Source organism: Cynocephalus volans, chromosome 3 (genome assembly GCF_027409185.1).
Source record: "Cynocephalus volans isolate mCynVol1 chromosome 3, mCynVol1.pri, whole genome shotgun sequence".
Lineage (NCBI taxonomy): Eukaryota > Metazoa > Chordata > Mammalia > Dermoptera > Cynocephalidae > Cynocephalus > Cynocephalus volans.
This window is the reverse complement of record NC_084462.1, coordinates 2,898,578-2,925,311: the sequence shown is the minus strand read 5'-3', so window position 1 is coordinate 2,925,311 and position 26,734 is coordinate 2,898,578. Positions and strand designations below refer to the sequence as shown.

Sequence of the window (26,734 nt, the reverse complement as noted above, 5' to 3'; positions counted from 1 at the left end):
TGGATGGGAGGGTGGTTAAGAGGGAGAGACAAAGGGGGCGCTCTGGTGATCTGGGGTGTCTGGACACTACTGGAGTGTATGGATTGCCTGTGGGGAATTCAAGTCTTGGCTTTGACACTTTTCTAGTTGTTATGATCTTAAGCAACTTATTTCTCTGTGCCTTAGTTTCTTCATCTATAAAATGGGAACCATAACAGTCAATTCCTCCCAGGGTTGTTGTGACAACTAAACGAATATATAAATGTAAAGTGCTTGGAATAACGTCTGGCATTCAGCAATACTTCAGTAAACGCTACCCATTGTTGTGCTGTTGGCATAACTGGGGTAGACTGCTCAGGTGCTGGAGAGGAGTGCTGTTGGTGAATTTGGAGCAGACATATATGTGCTCAAGGTAATTGGGTGCTGTGGAGTGGAGGGTGTTACTACTGCAGTTACTGAGGTATTTTCTTGGGTATTGTTGAAGAATGTTATTCACTGTGTGACTTCAGGCAAGTTACTTAACCTTTCTGTGCCTGTATTTCCTCACCTGGAAAGTGGAAATAGTACTTATACCTACCTCAGAGGCTGGTTGTGGGGAGACAGTCGCATTATTTACCTATGAAGGACTTCAAATACTGCCTAGCCCGTAGTGGCCCATAGCAAGTGCTTCTTCTTGGGCATATCATGACCATGGGAGTTTTATTGATATATTGGGAGCCAGGGTGTTTGGGGAAGGCTTATGTATGGGGGTGTGAGGCTTATGTGGGGGTCAAAGAGATTCCAGGGGGAAGAGGGAAAGGTGGGGGGCAGGTAGGGGGTTGTGGCATGAGTGAGTGAAAATGAGATTGCTGTCAGTGAGGAATAAAGGGGAGCTGAAGGGCACTGCTGGCTGCTGAGGGGACCTGGAGACCTGGAAGGGAAATGGGAGTAGCAAAGGCATGAGGGCTTAGAGGGGGCTGTCAGGATTTGTGATGGGGACAAGGGTGGAGATAAGGATGTCACAGAATGCAAGGTCAGGAAGAGGCAGCAGGCTCTATCCACTTGCTTTTTGAGCCTTCCTGCCCTGCTTTGTCCCTTCCCCTCTGCCTTCACCCCCCCCATTCACCCTTTTCAAGCCCTTCCCTCCTTCTCCCCCAACACCTGCTCCATCCAGCTAAAAAGGTGGCCAACCCCTGGGTTGAATATAAGATCAGGAAGAAGAAGACATGGTGGTTACGGTGTGGATGTGTTTATTGGACCACGATGAACACTGAGCAGGACGGTGGCTGGCGTATGGATAAGTGTACATGGTGCTGTGGAGCAGAGCAAGGCACATAAGGAGAGTGAAGGCAGGGTGGGAGTACACGTGCACGTGCAGAACACTGTTGCTGTGGTACAAATGTATGGATTATACAATGAGAGTCATGGAGGTCATGGGAATATACAGGGGTGCTTGTGGGGGGTGATACTGAAATACAGTAAGAGCACATTAGGTATTATTGGCATGTGCTGAGATGTGTTCAGGGGGCGTGATATGGGAATATACTGAGATCAGAGTGAGGGGGAGTTATTATTGGAGCATACTGGGATGTGTGGGGGTGTTACTGAAATATACTGGAGTATTCATGGAGGGCTGTTCTACTGAATCTGTGGGGGTAAGTAATTGGGAAGCACACTTGGCTTTTGGAGTGTGTTAGGACTGCATGGATATGACTGGGAGATGCTGAGGGGGTCTAGGTATTGTTGAAATACACTAGGATGTGCAAGGGGGGGAGGTGCTACAAGTGTGCACTGAGACAGGCTACAGACATTACTGAAGGATGCTTGGGGTATGGCAGGGCATCCATTCTGGTGGCTCCTGGGTGTTCTGGGGTGCTCTGAAAGTGGTGGTAATGGAGCCAGTATGTTTGGGTATTCCTGTCATATTCTGAGGTATTGGAACCTCCTGGCATGGAATGCATATGTATGCCTGAGGCATTCAGTGGTGATATCAGTGTTGAGGGTTCTTGTTTGAGCAAGTTTGGCCAGGTGTTGAGATAAATGAAATGTATTTGAATTTCATTGACTTCTACTGGGTATGTGAGCATTTCCCAAATATGCAGGTGGGGTTTGGTGGCTTTACTAGGGGCTGTCAACATATTCATGAGTGGGTTGCATTTTACTAGAATATACTGAAAGCATGCAGGAGATATATTTGAGATGTAACAGGGAATATAAAAACAGCACTACCCACCGGAATTTAGCAGTGATTAAAATGTTCTATATCCACACTGTCTAACGTGCTAGCCACTAGTCACATGTGGTGACTGGGCTTTTTGTCCTATGGCCACTCTGACTGAGGAACTGAATTTTAACTTTAATTTTGATTAACTTTCATAAAAATAGCCCCATGCAGCTAGTGGCCACCATATTGGACAGTGCAGAATAAGCAATGTTACAATACGCTTAGGGACCTCAGGAAGTGCTCCTGTAATATTCATACAGTAAAGGAGTTTAGAGGAGTATCATCAAAGTTCCTGTGTCTCCTTGGCACTTGATCTAAGGACAGCAAACAAATCCTACTGAGCACATACTATGTGCCACCCACTATGCTAAACACTATATTTATATTACCCCCACTGAACTCCCACAGCAACCCCATCAGGTAGGGTCTGTGATTGTCCCCCATTATAGATGAGGAAACTGAGGCACAACAGGTCAAAGTCCGTGGGCTCAAGGTCAGAGACAGGAAGTGGCTAGCAGGGACCCAAGCTAGGATGTCTGGTAATCTGGAGGCTTATCTCCCCATCCTTCCCACTGTGCTTGGTGCACAGAGGGCTCAGTAACTACTTGCTGAATGGATGGGTGGATGGATGCATGGATGGATGAATGAGGAACGAGTGAGTGGGAGAGAGCACTCCGGGCTCTGAGGGGGAGGCCTGTCAGGGCTGCTGTAAGCACATGCACACGGAGTGGGTGAGAGAGATCCTAGGAGGTGCAATGAACGATGCTGGAGCAGGGGCTTGGGTCACTGGGCTGCCGGGTGGGGCACCGAATCTGTGTCTCATGATCCCTCCTCCACTCCCCCCCATCCCTTCTGCCTCCCTCCCTATCCCTTCTGCCTCCCTGCCAGCGATTACATCATTAAGGAAAAGACAGTCTTGCTGCAGAAGAAGGACAGTGAGGGGTTTGGGTTCGTGCTCCGGGGAGCCAAGGGTGAGTGCCAGCCTGGGAGGGGATGGGAGAAGGGCTCTCTGACCCAGGAAACAGGGCTAGGGTTGGGGGAAGATGGAGAGGGGAAGGGACCCCAGCCCACTCACCACCCCGCCCCGGGGTGCTGGTCCCTCAGCTACGGTGAGGCCTCCGTGACTTGGGTCTGAGCCCCATCCCCTGCTCGGCCTCTCCACCCCCTCCCCTCCGACCCCGCCGGCTCCTCCCTGTCTGCAGCGCAGACCCCCATCGAGGAGTTCACCCCCACCCCCGCCTTCCCGGCGCTACAGTACCTTGAGTCAGTGGACGAGGGTGGCGTGGCATGGCGAGCTGGACTGCGAATGGGAGACTTCCTCATCGAGGTGAGTCCTGGCCCCCTTCTCTTCCCTGGAACTCTGGTGACAAATCCCCAGGCCCCTCATAATCCATGCCAGGATCTGGCTGCCCAACTCTTTATTCACCTTTGGCACCAGGCTTCGCAGCCCCCAGCCTGCCTTTCAGCCAGCTTCTGCTTTCTTCAGCAGTTCCATCTAAAGGCCTTTCGAAAGCATTTCAAAAGAGTGGCACAGAGATATCCCCCAACACACACACACACCCACGCACGCACGCACGCACGCACACAACACTAAGGGACAAAGTGGAAGAAAGAGGTGAATAGAGTGGGCCAGGACTGTTACAGAGAGGAGGGGGGAGCCTCGCAAAAGTAAGGAAAAGTGGTGGAGAGGGTCATAGACAGGGCAGCATAGGAAGCCACTTTATTGGGGACTCAAGCTGAATGACAGCACCCCTACCCTCTTCTACACAGTGTCATTTGGGTATGTCTGTGCCACAGGTGAATGGGCAGAATGTGGTGAAGGTCGGCCACCGACAGGTGGTGAACATGATCCGCCAAGGGGGCAACACGCTGATGGTCAAGGTGGTGATGGTGACCAGGCACCCGGACATGGATGAGGCCGTCCATAAGAAAGGTGCTCTTTCACCTGTTTGTGTGGCCAGGCCTGGGCACCCCACTGCCATCAGATTAAGACCCTCAGGAGCCCTGATGGCCCATCCCCACTGCCCAAGGCCTTCCCTTCCCCCAGGGACCCTTCATGACCCTTCTGAAGAGAAACTGAGGCAGGGAGGGCTCAGCATGCTGACAGCTGCTATTCTCTAAGTTCTGGGAGCACTGTGGAGGTGGGGCTCATGGGGGTCTCTCCCCCATGATACTGATGCTTCCCCCCACTGTCACCTTTTCAGCACCCCAGCAGGCAAAACGGCTCCCACCCCCAACCATCTCCCTGCGTTCCAAGTCTATGACCTCAGAGCTGGAGGAGATGGGTGAGCCTGGGGGGCTGCTGGGGCCGAGGGGCTGGGAGGGGGTGGGGGGAGCGCGGAAGGGGGCCAGGCCATCCCTTGAGTTTGTTAGCGTTGCTAGTGACCTGGGGTCCTTGTCCTCATCCTGTCCCCCAATCCATGAGTCAGATTCTCTCTGGCCTGCGTGTGTGTCACTGGGAAGGGGTGTTCGAGAGGCTGCTTTCCTCTGTTGTCTCGTACCTGTTTCTCTGTCGGGGTCTCTCTCAGGGTCTGTATGTGACCCTCCCTCCACGGGTCGCTCCGTTTCCTTCCTTCTGGCCCCTCTTTATCTGTCCCACTTCACCCCCACCGCTATTCTCCATCTCTCCCTCCACCAGCTCCCCCGCATCCCCAGCAGCAGAGGAAAGCGAGCCCCTCCCCCCAGACGGGGTCCAGTGGACCTGGGGATCCCGTCTCCCCTGAGGGACGGGTCGAAGGCTAAGCGCCCCGCACCCCCGGGCCCTGAGGGAGGCGGGCGTCCAGACAGGGGGCCCCTCGCCTCCCCTGACGTCCTAACTCTTGGCTCCTCTACTGCCTCTCCCCCGGGCTAGTCTCCCCCTGGAAGAAGAAGAGTGGTGAGTGGGCACAGGACTGGCGGGAGGGCCCCGGTCTCCCGAACCCGCCGGCAAGCTCGCCCCTGCGCGACCCCGGCCCGCACCGCCCCACTCGCGCCTGCGCACGCCTGCCGGCCGCGCCGCCTCGCCCTGCGCCCCCTGGGGCCCGGGCCTTCATCCGCATCCTTTGCCCACAGAGTACGAGCAGCAGCCTGCGCCGGTGCCCAGCATGGAGAAAAAGCGGACCGTGTATCAGATGGCTCTCAGTAAGACGGCCCGGCCCTGCTCTCCGGCCGCCCCGGCCCGTCCCCGCAGCCCCGCGGTGTGCCGCATCCTCTCCAGTCGCTTCTGCACCCTCTGCCGCCCCCGCGCCCATCACCTTCATACCCAGCCGCGCCACAAACTCACTTCTCCCTCCCGCTGACTCCCCGCAACCTCCCTGCCGTGACAGCTGTCCTATTCTTGCGCGTACCCATTCCCGTCCCCGAGGCCTGCCTGCTGGGCCGGGAGAGTGTGTCTCCAAGCGGGGCTGCACGCCCCCCGGGGTGGACGCAGGGGTGCCCTTTTCTGGTTCACACCAGGCGTTCTATGCGCTACCCGCGGCCGCTCTGCCTCTCCGGCTAGATCAAAGCAGAGGTTCATTTTGCTGTCTCCCTACCTCTCTTCGCCTCCCCCTAGACAAACTGGATGAAATCCTGGCTGCAGCTCAGCAGACCATCAGTGCCAGCGAGAGTCCTGGGCCTGGTGGCCTCGCATCCCTGGGCAAACACCGACCCAAGGGCTTCTTTGCCACTGAGGTAGGCGGCCTCGTGTAAGGAAAAGACTTTAGAGGAGGGGTGCACATGCCAACCTGGAGCTTCTCCCTTTTCAAAACCCTTCCCGACCTTCCTGTGCTTCATGCTGATCCTGGACGGTCAGCAAAATTCCTGGGGTCCTCTCCTTTCTCCTCACTTTGCTGTTATCATCCACACACTCTGCCCACTGAGCAAACTGGCCAGCTTCTTTCCTCCCCGCTCATCCTCTTCCTCCTATCTGCCTAACCCCCAATCCTGTCTCTCTCATTTCCTCTCTCCACTTTCCATCCCTGCTCCTCACCCTCACTCTCTTTTTCCACCTCTTTCTGTCCCTCTCTGCCCCACCTCAAGAGTCTCAGGGAAGGCAACATGACGTCATGGATGGAAATCCCCCAGCATAATAATAGGTGCTCCACAAATAGTAGTTATTAAAATATTAATTACTATTTCTGTCCCCACTCGCTAGGCCTGCTTTTCCCCACAAGAGGCTAACCTCTAGTGAGTGTTGATCGTGTTTTGGACACTGAGTTTTATGTGGATTATCTCATGTATTCCTTAGAAGCATCCTGGGAAGTATACGCAGTTGTTAGCCCATTTACAGAGGGAGAAACTGAGGCTCAGAGAAGAAGCCAGGATTTCAACCCAGGCACTCAGGCCCCTGAGCCCATGGTCCAGCCATAGCTCTGGCTTGTCTGGTGGGGCCCCCTGGCTCCTTCCTGGCTGTCCATCCCACTGGACTGTGTTTCTTCACAAGAACACATTTTCCGCCCTCCAGCTGTCTCCTCCAGAGGCTCTATTGTCCAGGTCACACCCACCACCTGGTGGCCAAAGGGCCATTTACTCTAAAACTGGGTACTTTGGCTTTTAGGGGGCCATGGACCCCTTTGGCAAGCTGGCATAGTCCTCAGAATAATGCTTATAATTGCATAAAACACAATACATAAGATAACAAAAGAAGCAAGGTATGCTGAAATATAGTTATCAAAATACTTTTTAAAAGCAACATTTGTGATATTGTAATATCAGTGCCTTTTTGTCAGCATTAGACAGCAAGATCTGGCAGTGGATCTTAAGTACTCTGATTTCAAAATCACGAGGAGTATAAACACTATTTCAAGAAATCTGCTCCACCGTGATGGGATATGGAAGTATCTATGAAGTCTACTGGGGATACAGTCACAGATTTTGCTGAAACTAGTAGGATTTGCTGTGTATATCCTTAACTGAGGAAAGGTCAAGTTTTCATTGGAGGATAATGAAAATAAAGACATACTGTTTATTCTTGTTCTAGTGCACAGGCCCCCCTGACCCCTATCCACAACCCCTCTTAAGAGTTAAACTACCTGCTCTAAAGGATCTTATCCTTTTACAAGAATCAAGAGCATAGGACAAATTTTGTACCAGGGCTTCTGAAATTTCTTTCCGATTTAGAGGTGGAGGGTCCTTGGCCACTTCTCAGGTCTTGGCAGAGTGCCCTACAGGCAACAAGCCCTCACTTTACCCAGGTGCTTGGTTTCTGAAGGAATTCGAAATCTCTGAGTCTATTAGGATCATCTTCCCTGCCCACCTCCTCACAAGTTCAGTGTAAGAATCCCAAGTACATGGGCATTAGAACCAGGCCAACGTGGGCCGAGCCCGTGGCGCACTTGGTAGAGTGCTGCGCTGGCAGCGCGGCGACGCTCCCGCTGCGGGTTCGGATCCTATATAGGACTGACCGCTGCACTCACTGGCTGAGCGCCGGTCACGAAAAAACGACAAAAAAAAAAAAAAAAAAAAAAGAACCAGGCCAACGTGACTTCAAATACTAAATTCCTCTAACTTATTGTGTCACTTTGGAACACACGACTTAATTTCTCTGCATCTCAGTTTCCTACTCTGTCAAATGGGGTTAAAGCTGACCTTGCTGGTTCTTAGTCGGATTAAACGAGATCAACTTCCAGCCCAGCAGGCTGCCAACAAATGCTGGTTTCCTTCTTTCCCCTTTTCCCTTGTTTGAGAGATGTTTTTCCAGTGCCCTCTGATCTGGGGCAAGTCATCTTGCCATTCCCCAAAACACTCAACCTGGATTTTTTGAAATTTCACATCTGGCTCTGAGTTCCATAGACTCCCAAGCTATCATCTGGGGACATCAACCAGAATCTAGTCTAGTTACCACCTCTTATTTTCAAATCCCCTCTGCCTCTTTCTCCAGTCTTCTAACAGCCTGTGCTTGAATGCCTCTGAAGGCAAGGAGCTCACCACCTCCTGTTGTTGTTATTCTATATGTGAGTGGACCTCTAGAAAGTTCTTCCTTCTATGGAGCCCAAATCTACCTCCCCTGGGCTTCTATTTTTTTGTCACTGATATTTTTTTTCTTCTCCGATCTTCTGTCTTCACTCAGCTTCCACTACCATTTTATGATTCCTCAGCAATGTTCTTCACAACCACCCAGGAAGGAGAGAAGGGTAGGAAAGAGAGACCATCCCCATTTTACAGAAGATAAAACAGAGTCTTGGAGATATGAGTTGACTTGCCTGAGGTCTCTCAGCAAGTGTGTGTCCAATCAGAACTGAGATCCAAGTTCTTTTCCCCTAAACCAGGGTTCTTAACATCTGTACTATTGACACAGTTGATCCTTATTATTACTTGGGAAGTCTCCTACTCACTAAAATTTATTTGGACCCCAAAAATCAATATTCGTGGGATTTTTGCAGTTATTCTTGGATGTGTGCAAAGCAGGGAAAATTTTGAGTCACCCTACGCACAGCTCCTAGCTGAGGTTGAACAAAACAATGTTCTGCTTTCTCATATCAGCCCTTAAACTGTAAGCAAGTGTCCTTTTCTTGGTCTACTTAGTGCCACATTTTTTGTATCTTTGTGCTTTTTATTGGTTATTTCCATGTTTTAAATGTCCCCCAAGCATAGTGCTGACATGCCATCTAGTGTTCCTAAGCACAAGAAGGCCGTAATGTGCCTTATGGAGAGAATATGTGTTAGATAAGCTTCTTTCAGGTGTGAGTTATAGTGTGTTGGCCATGAGCTCAATGTTAATGAATCAACAATATATGTTAAATAAGGTGTCTTTCCACAGAAACACACTAAAAATGTTATATATCGGTCTGGTGACAAAAGTGTGTGGTGACTTTATAGAACATGACTACAACAAATAATTAGAATTGACTGTATTGGGAGCTAGATTATTCCTAGTTTTAGGGGGTGTCCTGTGCATTGTAGGATGTTTAGCAGCCTCCCTGACCTCTACCCTCTAGATGCCAGTAGCAAATATCTCCAGGTACTGCCCAGTGTCATCTGGGGACCAAAACCACCTCTGGTTGAGAAACTCTGCTCCATACCATTCTAAGGTTAAAAGATTTTAAGTGGACTTAGATGCAGGACACCACCGTATCCATTCATTCACTTAATATTTTTTGGAGGCCTGGGATGTACCCCTCAACAATCCCCTTTCTTCGTTCCTCCTTCCAATCTGTATCTTACCCTCTCCTCACTCTGACTTCCCTCCCGAGTGTGTAAACCTCACCCAGGTGTTCACCTTTGTTGCTGATCCCTGGAAACTCTATAGCAACAGATGAATGTGGATTCAAATTCTGACCTCCTCTAACTTAATGTGCCATGTTGGACCATGTTACTTAATTTCTCTGCATCTCAGTTTCCTGTTCTGTAAAATGGGGCTAAAGCCAACCTTGCCCAGTTCTTACAAGGATTAAATGAGATTAACTCTGTCACAGCAAGCTCTCAATAAATGGTGACCCCTCGGGATAGAAAAGAACAAACTAGAGACCCCACCGTGACTCAGCAGTGAACCCCGCATGTACCTCAGAGACCCCACGATACTAGAGACCCTGCAACAGCACATCAGACTAGGTGCAGAGTCTCTAATAACAGATTAGAACAAGTCCTGTTTTCATTTATTCAACAAATGTGTGGAGCACCCATGATGTACCAGGCAGCCATGGTACTAGGCCCATCCTGTGTGAACTCAGCTACAGGACAAACAAGATCCTGGCCCTCTTGGAAGTTGACATCTGAGCTCCAAAGACCCCTCCCCGCAGATGGGCCCAGGCACCAGCCAATAATAAAACCAGCTGCCCACCTGCCCCAACTTCCTAGACATGAAACTTATAGGCACTCACCTGAGCTCTTCCGTGGGGACTTTTCTCCTCTGTGTCCAGGAAGCCAGACGTCATTTGCCCTGTAGAACCTCCCCCTTTCTTCTCTCACTTCTGGGTTCTGTGTCTTGGCCTCCCCCAAGCCTCCCTCTCATGTTAAGGGATCTTTCTGTCCCCTCTCACCTGCCATCCTGATCTTTCCCACCTCTCAGTCAATGCAGAGGCACCTTCGTGAGGTTTCTGCATCTTGGTGGCCTCTCTTGGTGTCTGGTCTTATTCTACCATTTGTCTCAATCTCCCATTCATTTCAGCTTCTCTCCCCTCTTCACTCTCCTGCTTGGACTCCTCTGCATCTAGACCAGAGACAGTGTGGGGGCACAGTGTTGCCCCAAGGCTTCTTGGGTCAGGTCTGCACAACAAGGAACAAGAGCAAAACCTTGTGTAAAATGCCACTGTTTAATAACTTGGAAATTGGGAGATTTCAGCCCTTCCCAATAGACACACTTTTGCATACAACCTAAAGGGGGTGAGGAAGAAGGCCCGCTGATGCCAACAGTGGAGGTCACAGAGCCCAGGCAGGTCTACTTTAGGTCAAGGCACCTCTTGGGCTGTGTCTCCTCCTAGGGCTCTGCTGTCCATCTGTCTGTGCCTTCTGTATGGCCTTGGCTTTCTCAGCTACTGTCTCTGTTGCCTGGTCACTGACACCCTTGTCCCCTTAGTCTCCACATAGGTGCTGGTTTTAACCTTCCTCTCAACTCAGTTTCTCCCTCTGATTATTTTTATCACACCCTCTTGGCTTCACTCTCTGCTTCTGTCTTGCCCTGCTGGGGCTGCTATGACCCTCTCCATGTCAGGCCCTATCAGGACTGCCATTCCCTCCCTGCCTCTCTCGGTCCCCCTTTCTTCACAACACTGTCTCATTTCTCTTCATGTCTCCCAATCTTTGTCTCTCCCCTTTCTGGCTCCCCATTTCTGTCTCTGTCTCCCCGTCTCTCTCTCTCTTTTCTCCATCTCTAATCTTCCCTATCTCTGTATCTCTTTCCGCATCACTATCTTTGTGTTTCCTTTCTATATCTCCACCTTTGTCTCTGTCTCTCTATCTCTGTCTCCCATCTGTTTCCATCTCTCTATCTCTGTCTCCACATCTCTGTCTCTGTCTGTCTTCTCATCTCTGTCTCTCCCCATCTCTGTCTCTCTCTCTTCCCATCTCTGTCTTTGTCTATGTCTGCCTCACCACCTCTGTCCCTGTGCCCCCATCTTTTTCTCTCTATCTGTCTCCCTCTCGGTTCTCTCACCTCTTACCTCTCTTAGGGGCTGTCTCCTTAGCAGGAATTACCCAGCTGTGTCCCAGCACACACTGGCACTGGGGCACCAGACCCACAAGGTGACTGGAGAGCCTGACCTGCAGGCCAACTCACTGAGGAGGCGTCTGCACAGCAGCCAGTGATGTCGTGTGTAGCTGGAGCATTATGACTGGCTACCCCTCTGCACGGGAGAGGATGCTCCCCGTGTTGATAGAGGTCAGCCTGCCCCATCTGGGGTCATTCCACTCCACAGGCAGTCAGTCCAATGCCTCCTCAGACAGTATTATGGCTTCTCTGTCAGTCTGACGTCTCCTCTGTCACTCTCTTGTGTCCAGCTAACTCATTTTTTGATCCCTCCTCTCCCACATCGAAGTGTCTTCTGTCAGTTTGCAAATATAATGTCTCCCCCATCACTCTGCACTCTCTTCTCTCACTCTGAACCTTCTCTATCCACTATTACCATGACCCCTGCCCTGTCACCCTGACTCCTCGTCTGTCACCTGACCCCCCGCCCCCACCTATGCATCATGCAGAATGCTTTTCTCACCATCCTTCCCTCCTCTTCATCACCCGCTCCTTGCTGCGCTCCCAGCCTAGACTCTGCACTTAGTGTCTTCCGCAGCCTTCTTCTGCTCCTCAGCAGCCCTGCATCCTTTCAGACTGGTCGTACCACCTTGTCTTTACTCTTTGTACCCCTTTCTTCACACATTTTATTTGATCTTAGGATTTTCTAACAACTCTGATCTGTTTTCTCAGATGCCTCTTTCATCTCCTCCTTACTCACTGGCTTATCTAGGACAAGATCCTTCTTCTCTCTGGCCCACAGCCTCTTTCATTATCATCAAAATGAATGTAATCAACCCTAACTCACAAGTTTGCTTGAAGATTCATTGTGGACATACACAGAAAGTAGCAGGCAAAATGGCACTGCAAAATGTCTCCCTCTACTTGCCACTTCTCTCTCTCTGTGCCACCGCACAATATATCTTTTTCAGGATTCTGTTTCCTGATACCACACAGCTGCAGGTCAGGACAGAAAACCAAGCAGAGTATTTGGCTGAGGCTTAAGGAGGAAAGAGGAAGAGAAAAACATTCAGTAAAGCTGAGAATTGGGCAGGCTGGGAATCACTCAGAGACAAGCAGAATGGGGGGAAATAGGTCAAAAGTGGGATGCATTCAGGAGACACTTCCTGATGCCTTCTTGGAGCTGGACCTGTGCTGTTGATCAAGGTGTTCAGAAGAATAGGACTGGGGTTTTACACTTGGGGTCCTCCCCACATTTTGTCAGGGTTTCTTGTATTTCCTCCAATGAGTCCTTTATTCTAAAATATTTATTGAGCACCTACTATGTGCATGATTGGCTGCTGGGCTCTGAGGATGTAGGAGTGAACTAGTCAAACAAGGTCACTTCCTTTAGAGAATTTACATTTGGGGTGGAGTGGAATGTAGCAGAATTGGGTTCTGCTGTATGTGAGGAAAAAAAATAACAGTGGCTTGAACAAAATAAATGCTTTTATTTCTCTCATGTTAAAGAAGTCTGAGGTAGGGAGTCTCAGGCTGGTCAGCAGCCTCCATGGCCATGAAGACCCAGATCCTTCACTAAATTTCTGCTCCACAATACTAGCCTTGCTTTCAACCACAAAGTGGCCTCATAGTCGAAGGGATTGCTGTAGCTCTAGCTATTGCATCAGCATTCCAGGTAGCAGAAATAAGAAACGGTGGAAAGGCAGAAGGGCAAAAGAGAGTACCTTGCTGCCTCTTGGGTAACACACAACACTTCCACTTATGCATCTGGGCTGGCCTTAGTCACACGGCTATACCTAGCTGCAAGGGAGGCTGGGAAATGTAGTCTCTCAATAGGTGCCAAATAAGATTAGGGTTTTCTTACCAAAGAAGAGTAGAATAGATATTGGATAGGCTCCATGACCAGGGAGACAGACAGTAAACAAGCAAGCAAATAATAATGATGACTCTAAACTGACATAATTTAAGGGAGTTACAGAAGAATCCTCTCTAGGGAGGAGACATTGAAGCTGAAATCTGAAGGAAACCTGAAACTTGCAGGTCCCACCCAATCCTACCCTTCTACCACTTCTGCGACCTCAACTTCCATCCCTCAGTCCCTGGCTCCCCAGCTTCAGACACACTGTCCTCCTTGTTATTTCTTGAGCATGCCAGGCTTATTCTCACCCCAGGGCTTTTGCACCTGCTGTTCTGTCTGCCTGGAATATTCTTCTCCTACATATCTGCATGGCTCCCTTCTTCACCTCCTTCAGGAGTTTGTTCAAATAATACCTTCTCAGTGAGGCCTTTCTTGACTACCTTATTTTAAATTATACTCTCCCTCTCTCCATTCCCTTACCTCCATCTGACCCATGTTATATTTTACTAATTTATTTTGTTTATGGCCTGCTTGTTCTTTGTGTGGGACAGGACATTTGTCTAATTTGTTGCACCTGCAGCATCTAGAACAGTCCCTGGCACAGAGGAGGTATTCAGTAAATATTTTTGAAATGAATTAGTGCGAGAAATGTAGAAATAGACAGTCCCAATCCAGGGAACTGAGTGCGGTGAAAGAGGTAATACAGGCCCTAGGAATGTCTAGGCCGGTGTCATCCAATAGAACGTCCCGTGATGATGGAAATGTTCCACATCTGCACTAATACAGTAGACACCAGCCATAGGTGACTATTGAACACTTGAAATGTGACATTGCAATGGAGGAATGGGATTTTCTTTTAAGTAATTTTAATTAATTGAAATTTACATCTGAAAAATTTACACTAATTGAAATTTACATCTGAATGGCTAGTGGCTACCGTATGGGACCATGCAGATCTAGGGGAAAGGGAAAACCAGGCCAGAGTGGAGGCCTAGGATGACAAGGAGCCTTCCCACGAAGAGCGCAGGGAAAGGATGTTCCAGGTAGAGGGAACAGCATATGCTGAGGCTCTGAGGTGAGAAACAGCACAGGGAATTCAGAGAACTGGGAAAGGGTTGAATGGCTAAAGCAAGGGGATAGAAGGGGTCATGGTCACCCCACAGGTTGAGATTCCATCCTGAGAGGATTTCCTTTCTCTGCACTTCTGGTCTCAGAGATGGAAAAGGGAGATATACGGGGTCACCTGGCAGAAGCCGGGGAGGCAGGGCCCAGCAGTGCCTGATGTTGACTCGTTACTCATTCATTCAATATGCGCTTGTTTGATCAAGCCCTGTTTGGGGACTCGGGACTGAGCAAGGAGCAAGACAGACAGTCTCTACCCTCATGCAGGCTTCATTATGACTTCATTATGAGAGCCTTTGCACTTTTGCCCTTTCTCCTAAAAAATAAAATAAAATTTATATTTTATGATTGTGTTGGTGCAAAGACAAATAATTATCCAGGCTGGATTTTATTCATTTTTTCCCCTTCTACTTAGAAAAAATCTAAAACATTTCCCCTGAAAGTACCGTGGGCCCTCATCACTGTAGCTACAGTGCCTGGGATAATTCACCCCTGCCTTCAGGGAGCTTCCATGGGAGTGGATTACTATGCTATTAAATACAAACAACAAGCAAGTAAACAAGATAGTTTCAGGACAGGGAAATGTGGTAGACAGTGACAGAGGATTGGCAGGGAAGATCTCGCTGAGGAGGGGACATGTGAGTAGAGAAGTTAAAGCTAAAAAGGAACCTGTGACAATATGGAGGAAAGTCATTGCAAAGAGAAGAACCAGGTGTTCTCAAGCAAGGCTAGACCTGGGGTTGCTGGAGGAGCAGGAAGAGGTGGGATGTGGTGGGAACAGAAGGAGCAAGCAGAAGGTGGAGGTAGAGGCTGGATCTTACACAGTATCTTAGTGTGGGCTTCCTAGAATCAGAGCCTGAGACAGGGATTCTTGTGCCAATGGGCACTAAGGGAGAACCTTAAGGGAGTGAGGGAAGCAGGAAAGGACTGCAGAAGGGGGTTAGTAGACAAAGTCCCCGCTGGAGTCTGCCTTCCGCTTGATCCCATGGGGAGCTCTGGAGCGTGAGGTGCACCACGGAGTTAGTCTTGCCTTGTACTTCCATACCGTTTAGTCATTGGCTGTGGGCTGCTCAGACAGTCAGTCACATGTAACGGCTTGGGCAAGTCAATTCCATTGGAGAAGGGTGATTCTTCAGAGCCGCAGGCAGGTGACACTCATAGCAGGGGGGGACGGTGGCATATCTCTGTCAAGGGGATCTGGGCAGGCACCAACAGTGTCTCCCTCTGGCCAGAGGTGGGAATTCAGATCCCCTTCTAACTGATATGGGATATTACTGGAGGATTTCAAGCAGGGCAATAGCACACCCTGACTTTCTTTTTGAAAGATCCCTCTGATTTTTGTGTGGAAAACAGACCAGAAAGGGGTAAGGGGACAAGGGTGGTCACAGGGAGATGGGGGAGGAAGCTACAGCAGCCCTCCAGGCGACTGACGGTAGGGACTTGGACATGGGCAGTGACAAGAGGAATTAAGTGCCCAGATTAGTGATTGATGTGGGAAGTAGAACACAGGGTCGACTAATAATCTGCTTTCTTCTCCTTTCTTTCTCCCTCCTGCCCAGACTTTCCCTTCCCCCAGAATTCCCTTCCACCTTCTTCATGCAGCTCTCCATTCCTGCAGGGGCTTGGAGAAGGAATGGGAGATAGCTGTGTGGAGAAGCCATGAGTCTTCATGCCCTGACTGATCTTTCTCTGCTATCTTTTCTCTCTCCCACAATGACTGCCACACCGAAGTCGAGCTTCGATCCCCATCACCGCTCCCAGCCAAGTTATGAACGTCCTTCTTTCCTGCCTCCAGGACCTGGGCTTATGCTCCGGCAAAAATCTATTGGTATGTCCCCTGCAGGGTGGGTATAAGGGATGTGGGGCCCGGGGCGAGGCCGGGAAGATGATAGTTTTATAGAGGAAGCAAAGGGGCTTGAAAATTTTCTTTTCTACTTCCATATGTGGCCATAGTTCCATCAAGTTGGGCAAAGAGCTCAGATTTTGGAGCTGGGAAAACTTGGGTATGAATCCTGGCTCTCCTGCCCAGCTGTGTGACCCAGGGTGAGAGGCTTCACTTCTCCGGGCCTTGGGCTCTAGAAAACGGGGACATTATTGCCCCTCCCTGCATGCAATGAGTCAAAGCCCCCACCACAGACCCTGGTTCCTTCTCTCTTATACCTGATTTCATTCATTCATTCATTCATTCATTTATTCAACAAATGTATCTTGAGCACCTACCATATGCCAGGAATTTCCTAGACTGCTGGGGATATGTCAGTGAACAAAACAGACTAAAGGGCCCTGCCCTCACAGAGCTTGCCTTCTAGCAGGGGAAGATGACAGTAGATTATAGGGATAATAAGCAAGAAAATTATGTAGTATGTTAACAGTGGTAAGTGCTATGGGAAAAAAGGGGGGGAAAGTAGAGTAAGATAAAAGAGATCAGGATTGCTGGGGAGGGCAAGTTTGAGCTGAAACCTGGAGATGAAGTGAAGAACTGTAGGGATATCTGGAGGTAAGGCATTCCGGGCACAGAGAACAGCCTGTGCAAAGGTCCTGAGGTAGGACTGAGCCTCATGTGTTTACAGAACAGGGATGAGGCCAGATGGGCCAGAGAGCTGAGGGAGCATGGGGGAGAACACCAGACATGAGGGCAAAGAGGGGACAGGGCCCATGTCCTGCAGGATCTGGTGTGGTGAGTCATGCTGAGGATTTGAACTTTTACTTTGAGAGAGGGTGGGTCCACAGAAAGGCTCTGAGCTGAGGAAGAATGTGAACTGACTTGGGTTTTAACAGTATCCCTCTGGTTGCTGTGTGCGCACTAGAATGGGCAGGGGGGCCAGAAGCCAGGAGACCAGAGAGGAAGTGACAGCTATTGCTGTCCAGATAGGATTTGATGGTGGCTGGCCCAGGGTGGTGACCCAGGAGGGATGAGAAGGGGTTGGATTCTGGATGCATTTGGAATCAGCAGGATTTGCTGGTGGACTGGATGTGAGTGGAGTGAGGAAGCAAGCAACCATGGATGACTCCAAGGTTTTTGGTCTGAGCAGCTAGAAGGACAGGCTGCCATTTGGTGAGATGGGAGAGACTGTGAGATGGGGGGAGTCTGCTGGGGATGAGTTCAGAAGCTTGGTTTGGAGCCTTTGGAATTTGAGGTGCCTGTGAGGCATCCAAGTGGATGTGGGCATTTGGATATAGGAGCCTGGAGCTCAGGGGAGAGGATGGAGCCCCAGACATGAACGTGGGAGTTGACAGCAGAGAGGTAGTGAATGAGGATGGACACCAGTTGAGAGAGAGTAGTCAGAGACAAGAAGAGGGTGGAAGACCAAGCCCTGACAGGTGATAAACAGGCAAAGACTTAGCTCCTCCAAGCCTCCTGGAGTTGTTTTGCCGATTGAATCCAACTTCCAGCCTTCGTGGTCTACCAGTATGAGTCTTACACCTGTGAGGTCTACCTGTGTCTAATCATTTACCTAATATTTTTCTATGAATTGGCTCCCTCTTTTAAACATTGGCCTCACCCCAAGCAGTTCTATCTGTAAAATCACAGGTTTGATGTGCTCATTGCATTTCTTTCCTGCATTCACAAGGTACATGAAAAGGAACATATAACCACGCACATAAATATGATGATCCCTTCCCAGCTCAAGCCACTTTCGTTCACCCCAAGCCACCACTAGCATACACTGAATATTTGTGCGAATTAGAAAAAAGGGCGCCCCCTCCTGGTTCGGGGAGGAAGTTCAGCTGAACTTCAGGCCCTCGCCTCGGCCTGCTGTCCCTGCTGTTTGCTGCTGTGTGGTGCACACACAACCTGTTCGTCGTATGGAAGCGGATTGGGGTTTACCATAGCTGGGAGAGCCCTGGGCTGATCCATGCGAATACCCTAGCATATACTGGGTGCCTCCTTTATATGTGGTTCCACGAGATAGGGGAGCAGAGAGACCCCCCCAAGGCCCCACTCCTCCATTCTCTGTGTCTCCCCAGGGGCTGCAGAAGATGACAGACCCTACCTAGCACCCCCAGCCATGAAATTCAGCCGCAGCCTGTCTGTGCCTGGTTCGGAGGACATCCCCCCGCCACCCACCACCTCCCCACCCGAGCCGCCCTACAGCACACCTCCGGCCCCCTCTTCCTCAGGCCGTCTCACTCCCTCGCTCAGGGGAGTCCCCTTCAACCCCGGCTCAGGCGGCCCCCTCCCCGCCTCTTCCCCCTCGTCTTTTGATGGACCCTCCCCTGCTGACACCCGTGGCGGGGGCCGTGAGAAGAGCCTGTACCACGGCGGCCCGCTGCCGCCTGCGCACCACCACCCGCCGCACCACCACCACCACCACGCCGCGCCCTCCCTGCCGCACCACCACCACGCCCACGCCCCTCACCCTCCCGAGATGGAAACGGGCGGCTCCCCCGACGACCCCCCGCCCCGGCTGGCTTTGGGGCCCCAGCCGAGCCTGCGAGGCTGGCGGGGCGGCGGGCCCAGCCCAACCCCGGGGGCCCCAGCCCCGTCGCACCACGGCGGCGGGGGCGGGGTCGGGGTCGGCGGCTCCTCGCAGGCCCCGGCCCTGCGCTACTTCCAGCTGCCCCCGCGGGCGGCCAGCGCGGCCATGTACGTGCCAGCCCGCTCCGGCCGCGGCCGCAAGGGCCCGCTGGTCAAGCAGACCAAAGTCGAGGGCGAGCCCCAGAAGGGCGCCGGCCTCCCGCCCGTCGCGTCGCCCGCGTCCCCGGCCTCCCCGCAGCCACCGCCCGCTGCGGCGGCGCCCTCGGAGAAGAATTCCATCCCCATCCCCACCATCATCATCAAGGCTCCGTCCACGAGCAGCAGCGGCCGCAGCAGCCAGGGCAGCAGCACCGAAGCGGAGCCCCCCACGCAGCCCGAAGCCGCGGGCGGCGGCGCCTCCTCGCCGAGCCCCGCCCCGGCCATGTCGCCGGTGCCGCCGTCCGCCTCGCCCGTGCCCACCCCCGCGTCCCCCAGCGGCCCAGCCACCCTCGATTTCACCAGCCAGTTCGGAGCAGCCCTGGTGGGGGCGGCTCGCAGGGAAGGCGGCTGGCAGAACGAGGCGCGCCGGCGGTCCACGCTCTTCCTGTCCACCGACGCGGGGGACGACGACGGCGGCGACGGCGGGCTAGGCGCGGGCGCGCCCCCGGGACCCCGGCTGCGCCACTCCAAGTCCATCGACGAAGGCATGTTCTCGGCCGAGCCCTACCTGCGGCTGGAGTCCGCAGGCGCGGGCAGTGGCGGCGGCTACGGAGGCTACGCCGCCGGCAGCCGAGCCTACGCGGGCAGCAGCGCCTTCACCAGCTTCCTGCCCCCGCGACCGCTGGTCCATCCGCTGACCGGCAAGGCCCTGGATCCAGCATCCCCGCTCGGGTTGGCCCTGGCCGCCCGAGAGCGGGCGCTGAAGGAGTCCTCGGAGGGTGGTGCGGCCGCCCAGCCCCCTCCAAGGCCCCCTTCGCCCCGCTACGATGCCCCACCGCCCACCGCGCACCTCCCCTCGCCCCACGCCCACCATGAGCCAGTGCTGCGTCTCTGGGGGGCCTCCCCGCCGGACCCCGCCCGCCGGGAGCTGGGGTACCGGGCAGGCCTGGGCAGCCAGGAGAAGTCCCTCCCGGCTAGCCCGCCAGCCGCCCGACGCTCCTTGCTGCACCGCTTGCCCCCCTCGGCTCCTGGGGTTGGGCCCCTGCTGCTGCAGCTGGGGCACGAGCCCCCGGCCCCGCACCCCGGCGTGAGCAAGGCCTGGAGGTCCGGAGCCCCTGAAGAGCCCGAGCGGCTGCCCCTACACGTGCGGTTCCTTGAGAACTGCCAGCCCAGGGCCACTGCGGCGGCGGCGGGCGGAAGGGGGCCCCCCGCGGAGGACGGCCCTGGAGTCCCGCCACCCAGCCCGCGCCGGTCCGTGCCGACCTCCCCGACCTCCCCGCGGGGCGGTGAAGAGAACGGGCTTCCCCTGCTAGTCCTGCCTCCCCCCGCCCCCTCGGTGGACGTGGAAGACGGCGAATTCCTCTTCGTGGAACCGCTGCCTCCGCCCCTGGAGTTCTCCAACAGCTTCGAAAAGCCCGAGTCGCCCCTCACGCCTGGGCCTCCCCACCCGCTGCCCGACCCACCCACCCCGGCCACCTCTCTGCCCCCTGTGCCACCCCCAGCGGCCGCCCCTCCTGCCCTGGACTCCACCGCATCCAGCCTGACGTCCTATGACAGCGAGGTGGCCACGCTGACACAGGGGGTCCCTGCTGCTTCTGGGGACCCCACTCCGCCAGGCCCACCTGCTCTCCCCGCACCGGCTCCCCCTGCCCCACAGCCGGTCCCAGACCCTCCGCCTGGCACAGACTCTGGTATTGAGGAAGTAGACAGTCGCAGCAGCAGTGACCACCCCCTGGAGACCATCAGCAGCGCATCCACGCTGAGCAGTCTGTCTGCCGAAGGTGGTGGCAGTGCAGGGGGTGGTGGCGGCGGTGGAGCTGGTATAGCAAGTGGGCCAGAGCTTCTGGATACCTACGTGGCCTACCTGGACGGCCAGGCCTTCGGGGGGAGCACTACTCCTGGCCCACCATATCCCCCACAGCTCATGACTCCCTCCAAGCTCCGGGGCCGGGCGCTGGGGGCCAGTGGAGGCCTACGGCCTGGCCCCAGCGGGGGACTTCGGGACCCTGTCACCCCCACCAGCCCCACCGTCTCGGTGACAGGGGCTGGAACCGATGGGCTGCTGGCTCTGAGTGCTTGCTCGGGACCCTCAACGGCAGGCGTGGCTGGGGGTCCAGTGGCTGTAGAGCCAGAAGTCCCACCAGTGCCCTTGCCCACCGCCTCTTCCCTGCCTCGGAAGCTGCTGCCCTGGGAGGAGGGCCCGGGCCCACCACCGCCACCCCTGCCTGGGCCCCTGGTCCAGCCTCAGGCCTCAGCCTTGGCCACAGTAAAAGCCAGCATCATCAGTGAACTCAGCTCCAAGCTTCAGCAGTTTGGGGGCTCCTCGGCAGCCAGCGGCGCTCTGCCCTGGGCCCGGGGAGGCAGCGGGGGAAGCGGGGACAGCCACCACGGGGGAGCCAGCTACGTCCCCGAGAGGACCTCCTCCCTGCAGCGGCAGAGGTGAGCAGGGGCTGGTGGCTGGCGATGGGAGGCCAGAGGGGCTGATGTGGTGGGTACCAGATCCCACCTTCCCCATAGCTGTACCCCTTCAGGGTCCCAGGGTGTCAGGAAAACAACACAAAACAAAACAAAACAAAAAAACCAGAAACAGAAACCGGGCTGGCTCGCAGAAGTTCGCCCTCAAAGAAGCATGCTTCCACAGATACTTTAAACGTTAAACTTCCCTTTACCTCAGTAGCTTCTGTGGTCTCCTCCCATCTCCATCGCAACCCACATCCCGTGATGAACAGAAAGTTATTAACAAAGGAGATTGGAGCAAAACTTGCTGATATCCGTTTCCTTGGTGGCTTGTCAGTTCTGACAGTCCCTGAAATCTGGATTCCCTTCAACCCAGTGTGTTTCAGGACATGATGCTTCAGGGCACAGTCGTTACAGATGTGGTTCTAGAGCTCATCTCTTGGCTCTGATCCCAGCCCTGCACTGTCTAGCTAGGTGACCTTAGACAAAGGAATCCACCTCTCTGTAGAAGGGGGATGGTACAGTACCTGCCTAAAAGGGTTTTCAAGAGGATTTAATGTGGGCCATTGTTATCACATGAAATGGGGGGAGGAGGGGGCTCTTAGAAGAGTGCAGCAACATTTAGATGAAGAAATATGGAGTGGTGAAGTTTCCCAAAATAGCTGGTTAGCTGGGATTGCAAAAGTTCAATCCCATTCAAGACCTGCTAGTCTTAGGGAAAGTGGAGTTACATTCCTGATTCAGACACACAGGTGGGGAGGGATTTTAAATCTCGTCCATATGCAGAGCTCACTCTAATTCTGTTTGAGAGTCTGATATCTCTATGGTTAACGTTCAAATGTCTGTTTATTAGGCCTTTGAGATCTTAATGCAATTCACTGATTATTCCTAAGTATTCTGGGTAGAGGAGAGGATGCTTAAGTTAGTCAACAAATACATCAATTATTATCACCCACTGTGTGCTGGGTGCCTTCTGGGTGATGAGGACCCCATAGAGGACAAGAAAGGCAAAGCACTGCCCCCACAGAGCTCATAAGTCTAGTGAGACAGGGTGGGGACCAGACAACAGATAAAATAATTGCAACCATCCTAGAAAAAAACCTTACAATAATGGTATGGTTAAAGAAGGTCTCTCAAATAAGGGGGCAAAAGGCCCTGAGGTGGGGCTGTGCTGGAGGGAGCTAAAGGGATGAGGGGAACCTTTTTCTCCCCTTGTTTCTTCTCTCTTTCATCTCCCTCTCTTCACCTCTCTCTCTTTCTCTCTCTGTCCCCTGGCCCCTTCCATCTCTTTCCCCGGACGCTCACCCTCTTTTTGTTTCTCTCTCACTGTCTCCCTGTCTTCCACTCTCCTATGACTGGCCATAACCTGAAAGGCAGTATAGAGTAGTGGTTAAGAGCTCAGACTTCAGTGCCATATAACCGGGCTCTGCCACTTCCTGGCTGTGTGTCCTTAGGCAAGTTACTTAAGCTCTCTGTGCTAATAATAATAGTAACCTGCGTCAGGGCTGTCGTGGGGATTAAATTGAAATGCAATATGTAAAGCACTTAGAACAATGCCTGGCACACGTGAACATCAGTAAGTGGTGGCGATTATTATTATTATCACTTAATGTCTGTTTTTCTTTCATCTCTCTTGACTGTCACCCTCTCCCTGTCCTCTCATCTTTCTCTCCCTTCATTTCTGTCCTGACATCCATCTTACCCCCTTGCTCCTTCCATTTCTTCCCACCTCTCTTCTCCATCTCTTTACTCCCGCACTTATGTCTCTCTTCCTCTCTCCCTATATCTTGACCTCTGCCTCTTTCTCACCCCTGCCCTTACCCCATAAACCCCCTTCCTCTACCCCTTCCCCCCTGTCACATTCCAGACTCTCCGACGACTCCCAGTCCTCGCTCCTCTCCAAACCTGTCAGCAGCCTGTTTCAGAACTGGCCCAAACCACCTCTGCCGCCACTCCCCACTGGAACCGGAGTCCCCCCTTCAGCTGCTGCAGCCCCGGGGGCCACTTCACCCTCAGCCTCCTCCTCCTCCACGTCCACACGCCACCTCCAGGGCGTGGAGTTTGAGATGCGGCCCCCTCTGCTCCGCCGGGCTCCCAGCCCCTCACTGCTGCCTGCCTCGGAGCACAAGGTCAGCCCTGCACCCAGGCCCTCGTCCCTGCCCATCCTGCCCTCCGGACCCCTCTATCCAGGCCTCTTTGACATCCGTGGCTCCCCCACTGGAGGGGCAGGAGGCTCAGCTGACCCCTTCGCCCCTGTTTTTGTGCCACCACACCCGGGGATGTCCGGGGGACTTGGAGGAGCCTTGTCAGGGGCCTCCCGCTCCCTCTCACCAACCCGCCTGCTTTCGCTGCCCCCGGACAAGCCATTTGGCGCTAAACCTCTGGGGTTCTGGACCAAGTTCGATGTGGCCGATTGGCTCGAGTGGCTGGGCTTGGCTGAGCACCGAGCCCAGTTCCTGGACCACGAGATCGACGGCTCCCACCTGCCTGCCTTGACCAAGGAAGACTATGTAGACCTGGGTGTGACCAGGGTGGGCCACCGCATGAACATCGACCGGGCTCTCAAATTTTTCCTGGAGAGGTGATGGCTGGCCTGGACGGACCAGCCCGTCCACAGAACCCTTGAGCCTGCTGGCCTCTTGATCTCTGACCCCTGACCATCATTCTCTCCCTGGGCCAGGGACTCTGCTAAAACTGCCCCCTGCCCTGGTCTCCCAAGGCTGGAGGTCACCAAGTGGCCCGATCCAGACCGGACATTTACACCTCATAGGAGGGGGCAGCTGACTGTGTGTGTATGAAGCCCGGGACAAAGGGGGAAGGGGGAATGGAAGGAAATACAGAGGGGGATTGAGGAGGAGGGAAGGGTCGATTCTGGGGGGAGGGGACAGACAGAGCCATAGAGGGTCAGCCCTAAGCCTGATTGGATGGGGGCTGTCCCCCAGGCCACAGGGGAAGGGGGTGCCCTCAGATTCCACCACCTGCCACCCCTCTAACAACTCTTCCCACCCTCTCCAGGCCCCTTAGCTCTCCCCCATTCCTCTCTCCCCAGCACACACAGTTGTCCCACCCCCAGCCTCTTGCACGCTTTGTTGCACGCCTGCTCGCCTCTCTCCCGCCCCTCCCCTCCCTGGGCTGCAATTTTGCACAAATTTGCCCTCTCGCTGTCTTGCACATTCCGCCTTCGCTCTGGCTTGCGAGGCCCTCTTAGCTCTCAAACGCTCTATTTTTCTTGCACACAATGCATTTCTCTTCTCATGCTCCGTGCCCGCCACATGCTCTTTCTGACTCTGGCTTACACACTTTTCCCCTGGGGCCCTCCCTTGCACACCTCACTTTGTAAAATCTCCAGACACTCCCTGCTCACTCTGGACCCTTGCTGCAGACACACTTGGGACACTTTTTCCCTTCCCCACTCACAGACTGTGCACACGTATTTATTCTCTGGAGTGCCCTTCTCTTTGTTCAACTCTTGCACACTTGCTATTTTGTGCACCCCACCTGACACTCTTACCTCCATCTTCCTTTGAAGCACTTTCTCTTCTTGAACCCCCAGCTTCTTACTTTACCCACTTCTCCCTCTCACGGTGATACTCCTACCCCTGCCCTCCCCCTTACTCTCTTGCACTGTCACTTTTTATCACACCCCTCACACACTTGCCTCCCAGGAGCTGTGTTTTTCTTGCAATGTTCATTCCTTTCTTCTTGGCCAGGCTCCCACTCCCTACACCCTTCTTTCTCAAATCCTTGCCCATCTCCATTCCTGACTTCTTCAAGAGCTCTCTCGTGTACTCGCTCTTGCGTACACATCCTTCCCAGCACTTTCACTGCTCTCTGGAAGCCTTTTTCTTTCCCTGAATAATGTTCTTCCACACTGTGACTCTGCTGTACACTCCTTCTCGTCTCTTTACCTGGACAACTTTTTCCATCTCCCTTGAAGAATTCTATCACATCTTTCCTATTGCACATTTGTCTCATTCCACATACTCTTGGGCTGTACTACCACTTCTTTTCCTGACACTCTTATTTTTTGTTCCTGTCAAGGAACAGCTCTTGCGACCATTCTCACTCTTATTCTCTTACTTCTTACACTATTCTCTTCCTGACCGGAGAAGACCCTATGCCTACTCGCTTCCTGCTCACCACGCTTCCACAGCCTCCTCCCACTGCCTCCAGCCCTCACTCTCCCTCACATCCTCCCTCCTATCACTCTTCCCTGTCCTTCCTGGGCCACCTGTCCATCCATTTTGCACGAAGATTCCCCCTCTCCTCCTAACCTTTTCTTCTCTCCAAGAAACTCCTTCTCCCTCCAGCATGGCTGTTCCTTCCTGCACGCTTCCCCCCTCCCCTTATTCCTGGGGCTTGGGAATTTTAAGCCACCCCTTCCCCTGGGTGCCCCCTCCCCTGCTGTGGTTAAAGGGAGGAGGGCATCGCCCTCAGGTCCCCCCAAGTTCAGCTGCCAAAGAAGGGAGCTCCCCCTCCTTCCCCTAAGCCCATTTCCACTCTGCTGCCCCCCTACCCCCTGGGGGGGGCGCTCCATCCATGAGGGGAGGGGGCTGCAAGCCCCCTCCCCTCACCATGTCAGGGATCTGCGGGGAACCTTGTGGGAGGGTCGTGGGAGGGGGGAGGGGTGTCGAGGAGGGGGCGGAGGTCGCGCTGGGCCCCTACCCGCCCCCTCCCCCTTGTCGGATGCCCCCAGTCCGCAGGGGGCCTGCGCGGCGCCCGTCTATCAAGGGCTTGTTCATTCTGGATGGGTGCCGCGGGGTTGGGGAGGGTGTAGGGGGTGGGAAGGGGGGAGGAGAGGTCGGGGTGGGGAGAGGGGAGGGACTGGATGGGGGGCGGTGCGGGGTGGAGAGGAGAGACAAAGCAAAAAGGAACGATAGCAAAAGAAAAAATGCAGAAAACAAAACAAAAAACAAAACCCCTAGAACACACACAAAATCCAGAAAAAAAAAAACCTGAAATAAAAGCCCGAGAATTGTCTTCCAAGGGGGGTGTGAGGGGGAAGAAAAGGGGGCGAATGAGCATGTCTGGTTCTCGCTGAAACAGGGATGGCGCGCGTTGAAAGCCCCGGCGCCCGGGTCTTCCCTTTCACAGGCCTCAGTTCACCCCTCAAAGTACTGGGACCCAGGCGTCCATTTGCAGGGACTGCAGGAAGATTAGGGAGGCGGAATTATAATGTGGGGGCTCGTCACTACCCCCATCACCTCCCTCTCCCTGACCCCCCACCAAGATTTTGCAGAGAGAAATGGCTTTTGTACCAGGTCATTCTTTATAATTAAACTCACAGTATCCACCCCCTCGAGCTGGCCCCGCCTCCTTCCTGGGGAGGCAACGTCCCCTTTCCTGCGGGGTTCGGGTGGGTCGCCCGAGGCAGCCGGGCGGTGCGCAAGCGCAGCCGGGCCCGCCCCCCACGCG

The 26,734-nt window shown here is 53.5% G+C and overlaps 1 protein-coding gene across 1 annotated transcript in view; it reads left to right on the top strand.

Moving 5' to 3' along the window:
• SHANK1 (SH3 and multiple ankyrin repeat domains 1) overlaps positions 1-23,904 on the top strand; it is a 45,001-nt gene extending 21,097 nt beyond the window's left edge. Inside the window, exons 15-23 of the mRNA XM_063092198.1 lie at positions 3,071-3,153; positions 3,385-3,509; positions 3,980-4,115; positions 4,387-4,467; positions 5,234-5,302; positions 5,715-5,833; positions 15,976-16,072; positions 18,214-21,301; positions 23,187-23,904. Of these exons, the coding sequence (XP_062948268.1) occupies positions 3,071-3,153; positions 3,385-3,509; positions 3,980-4,115; positions 4,387-4,467; positions 5,234-5,302; positions 5,715-5,833; positions 15,976-16,072; positions 18,214-21,301; positions 23,187-23,904 (4,516 nt within the window). The remainder of the gene's footprint in view (positions 1-3,070; positions 3,154-3,384; positions 3,510-3,979; positions 4,116-4,386; positions 4,468-5,233; positions 5,303-5,714; positions 5,834-15,975; positions 16,073-18,213; positions 21,302-23,186) is intronic.
• The last annotated feature ends 2,830 nt before the right edge of the window (positions 23,905-26,734 follow it).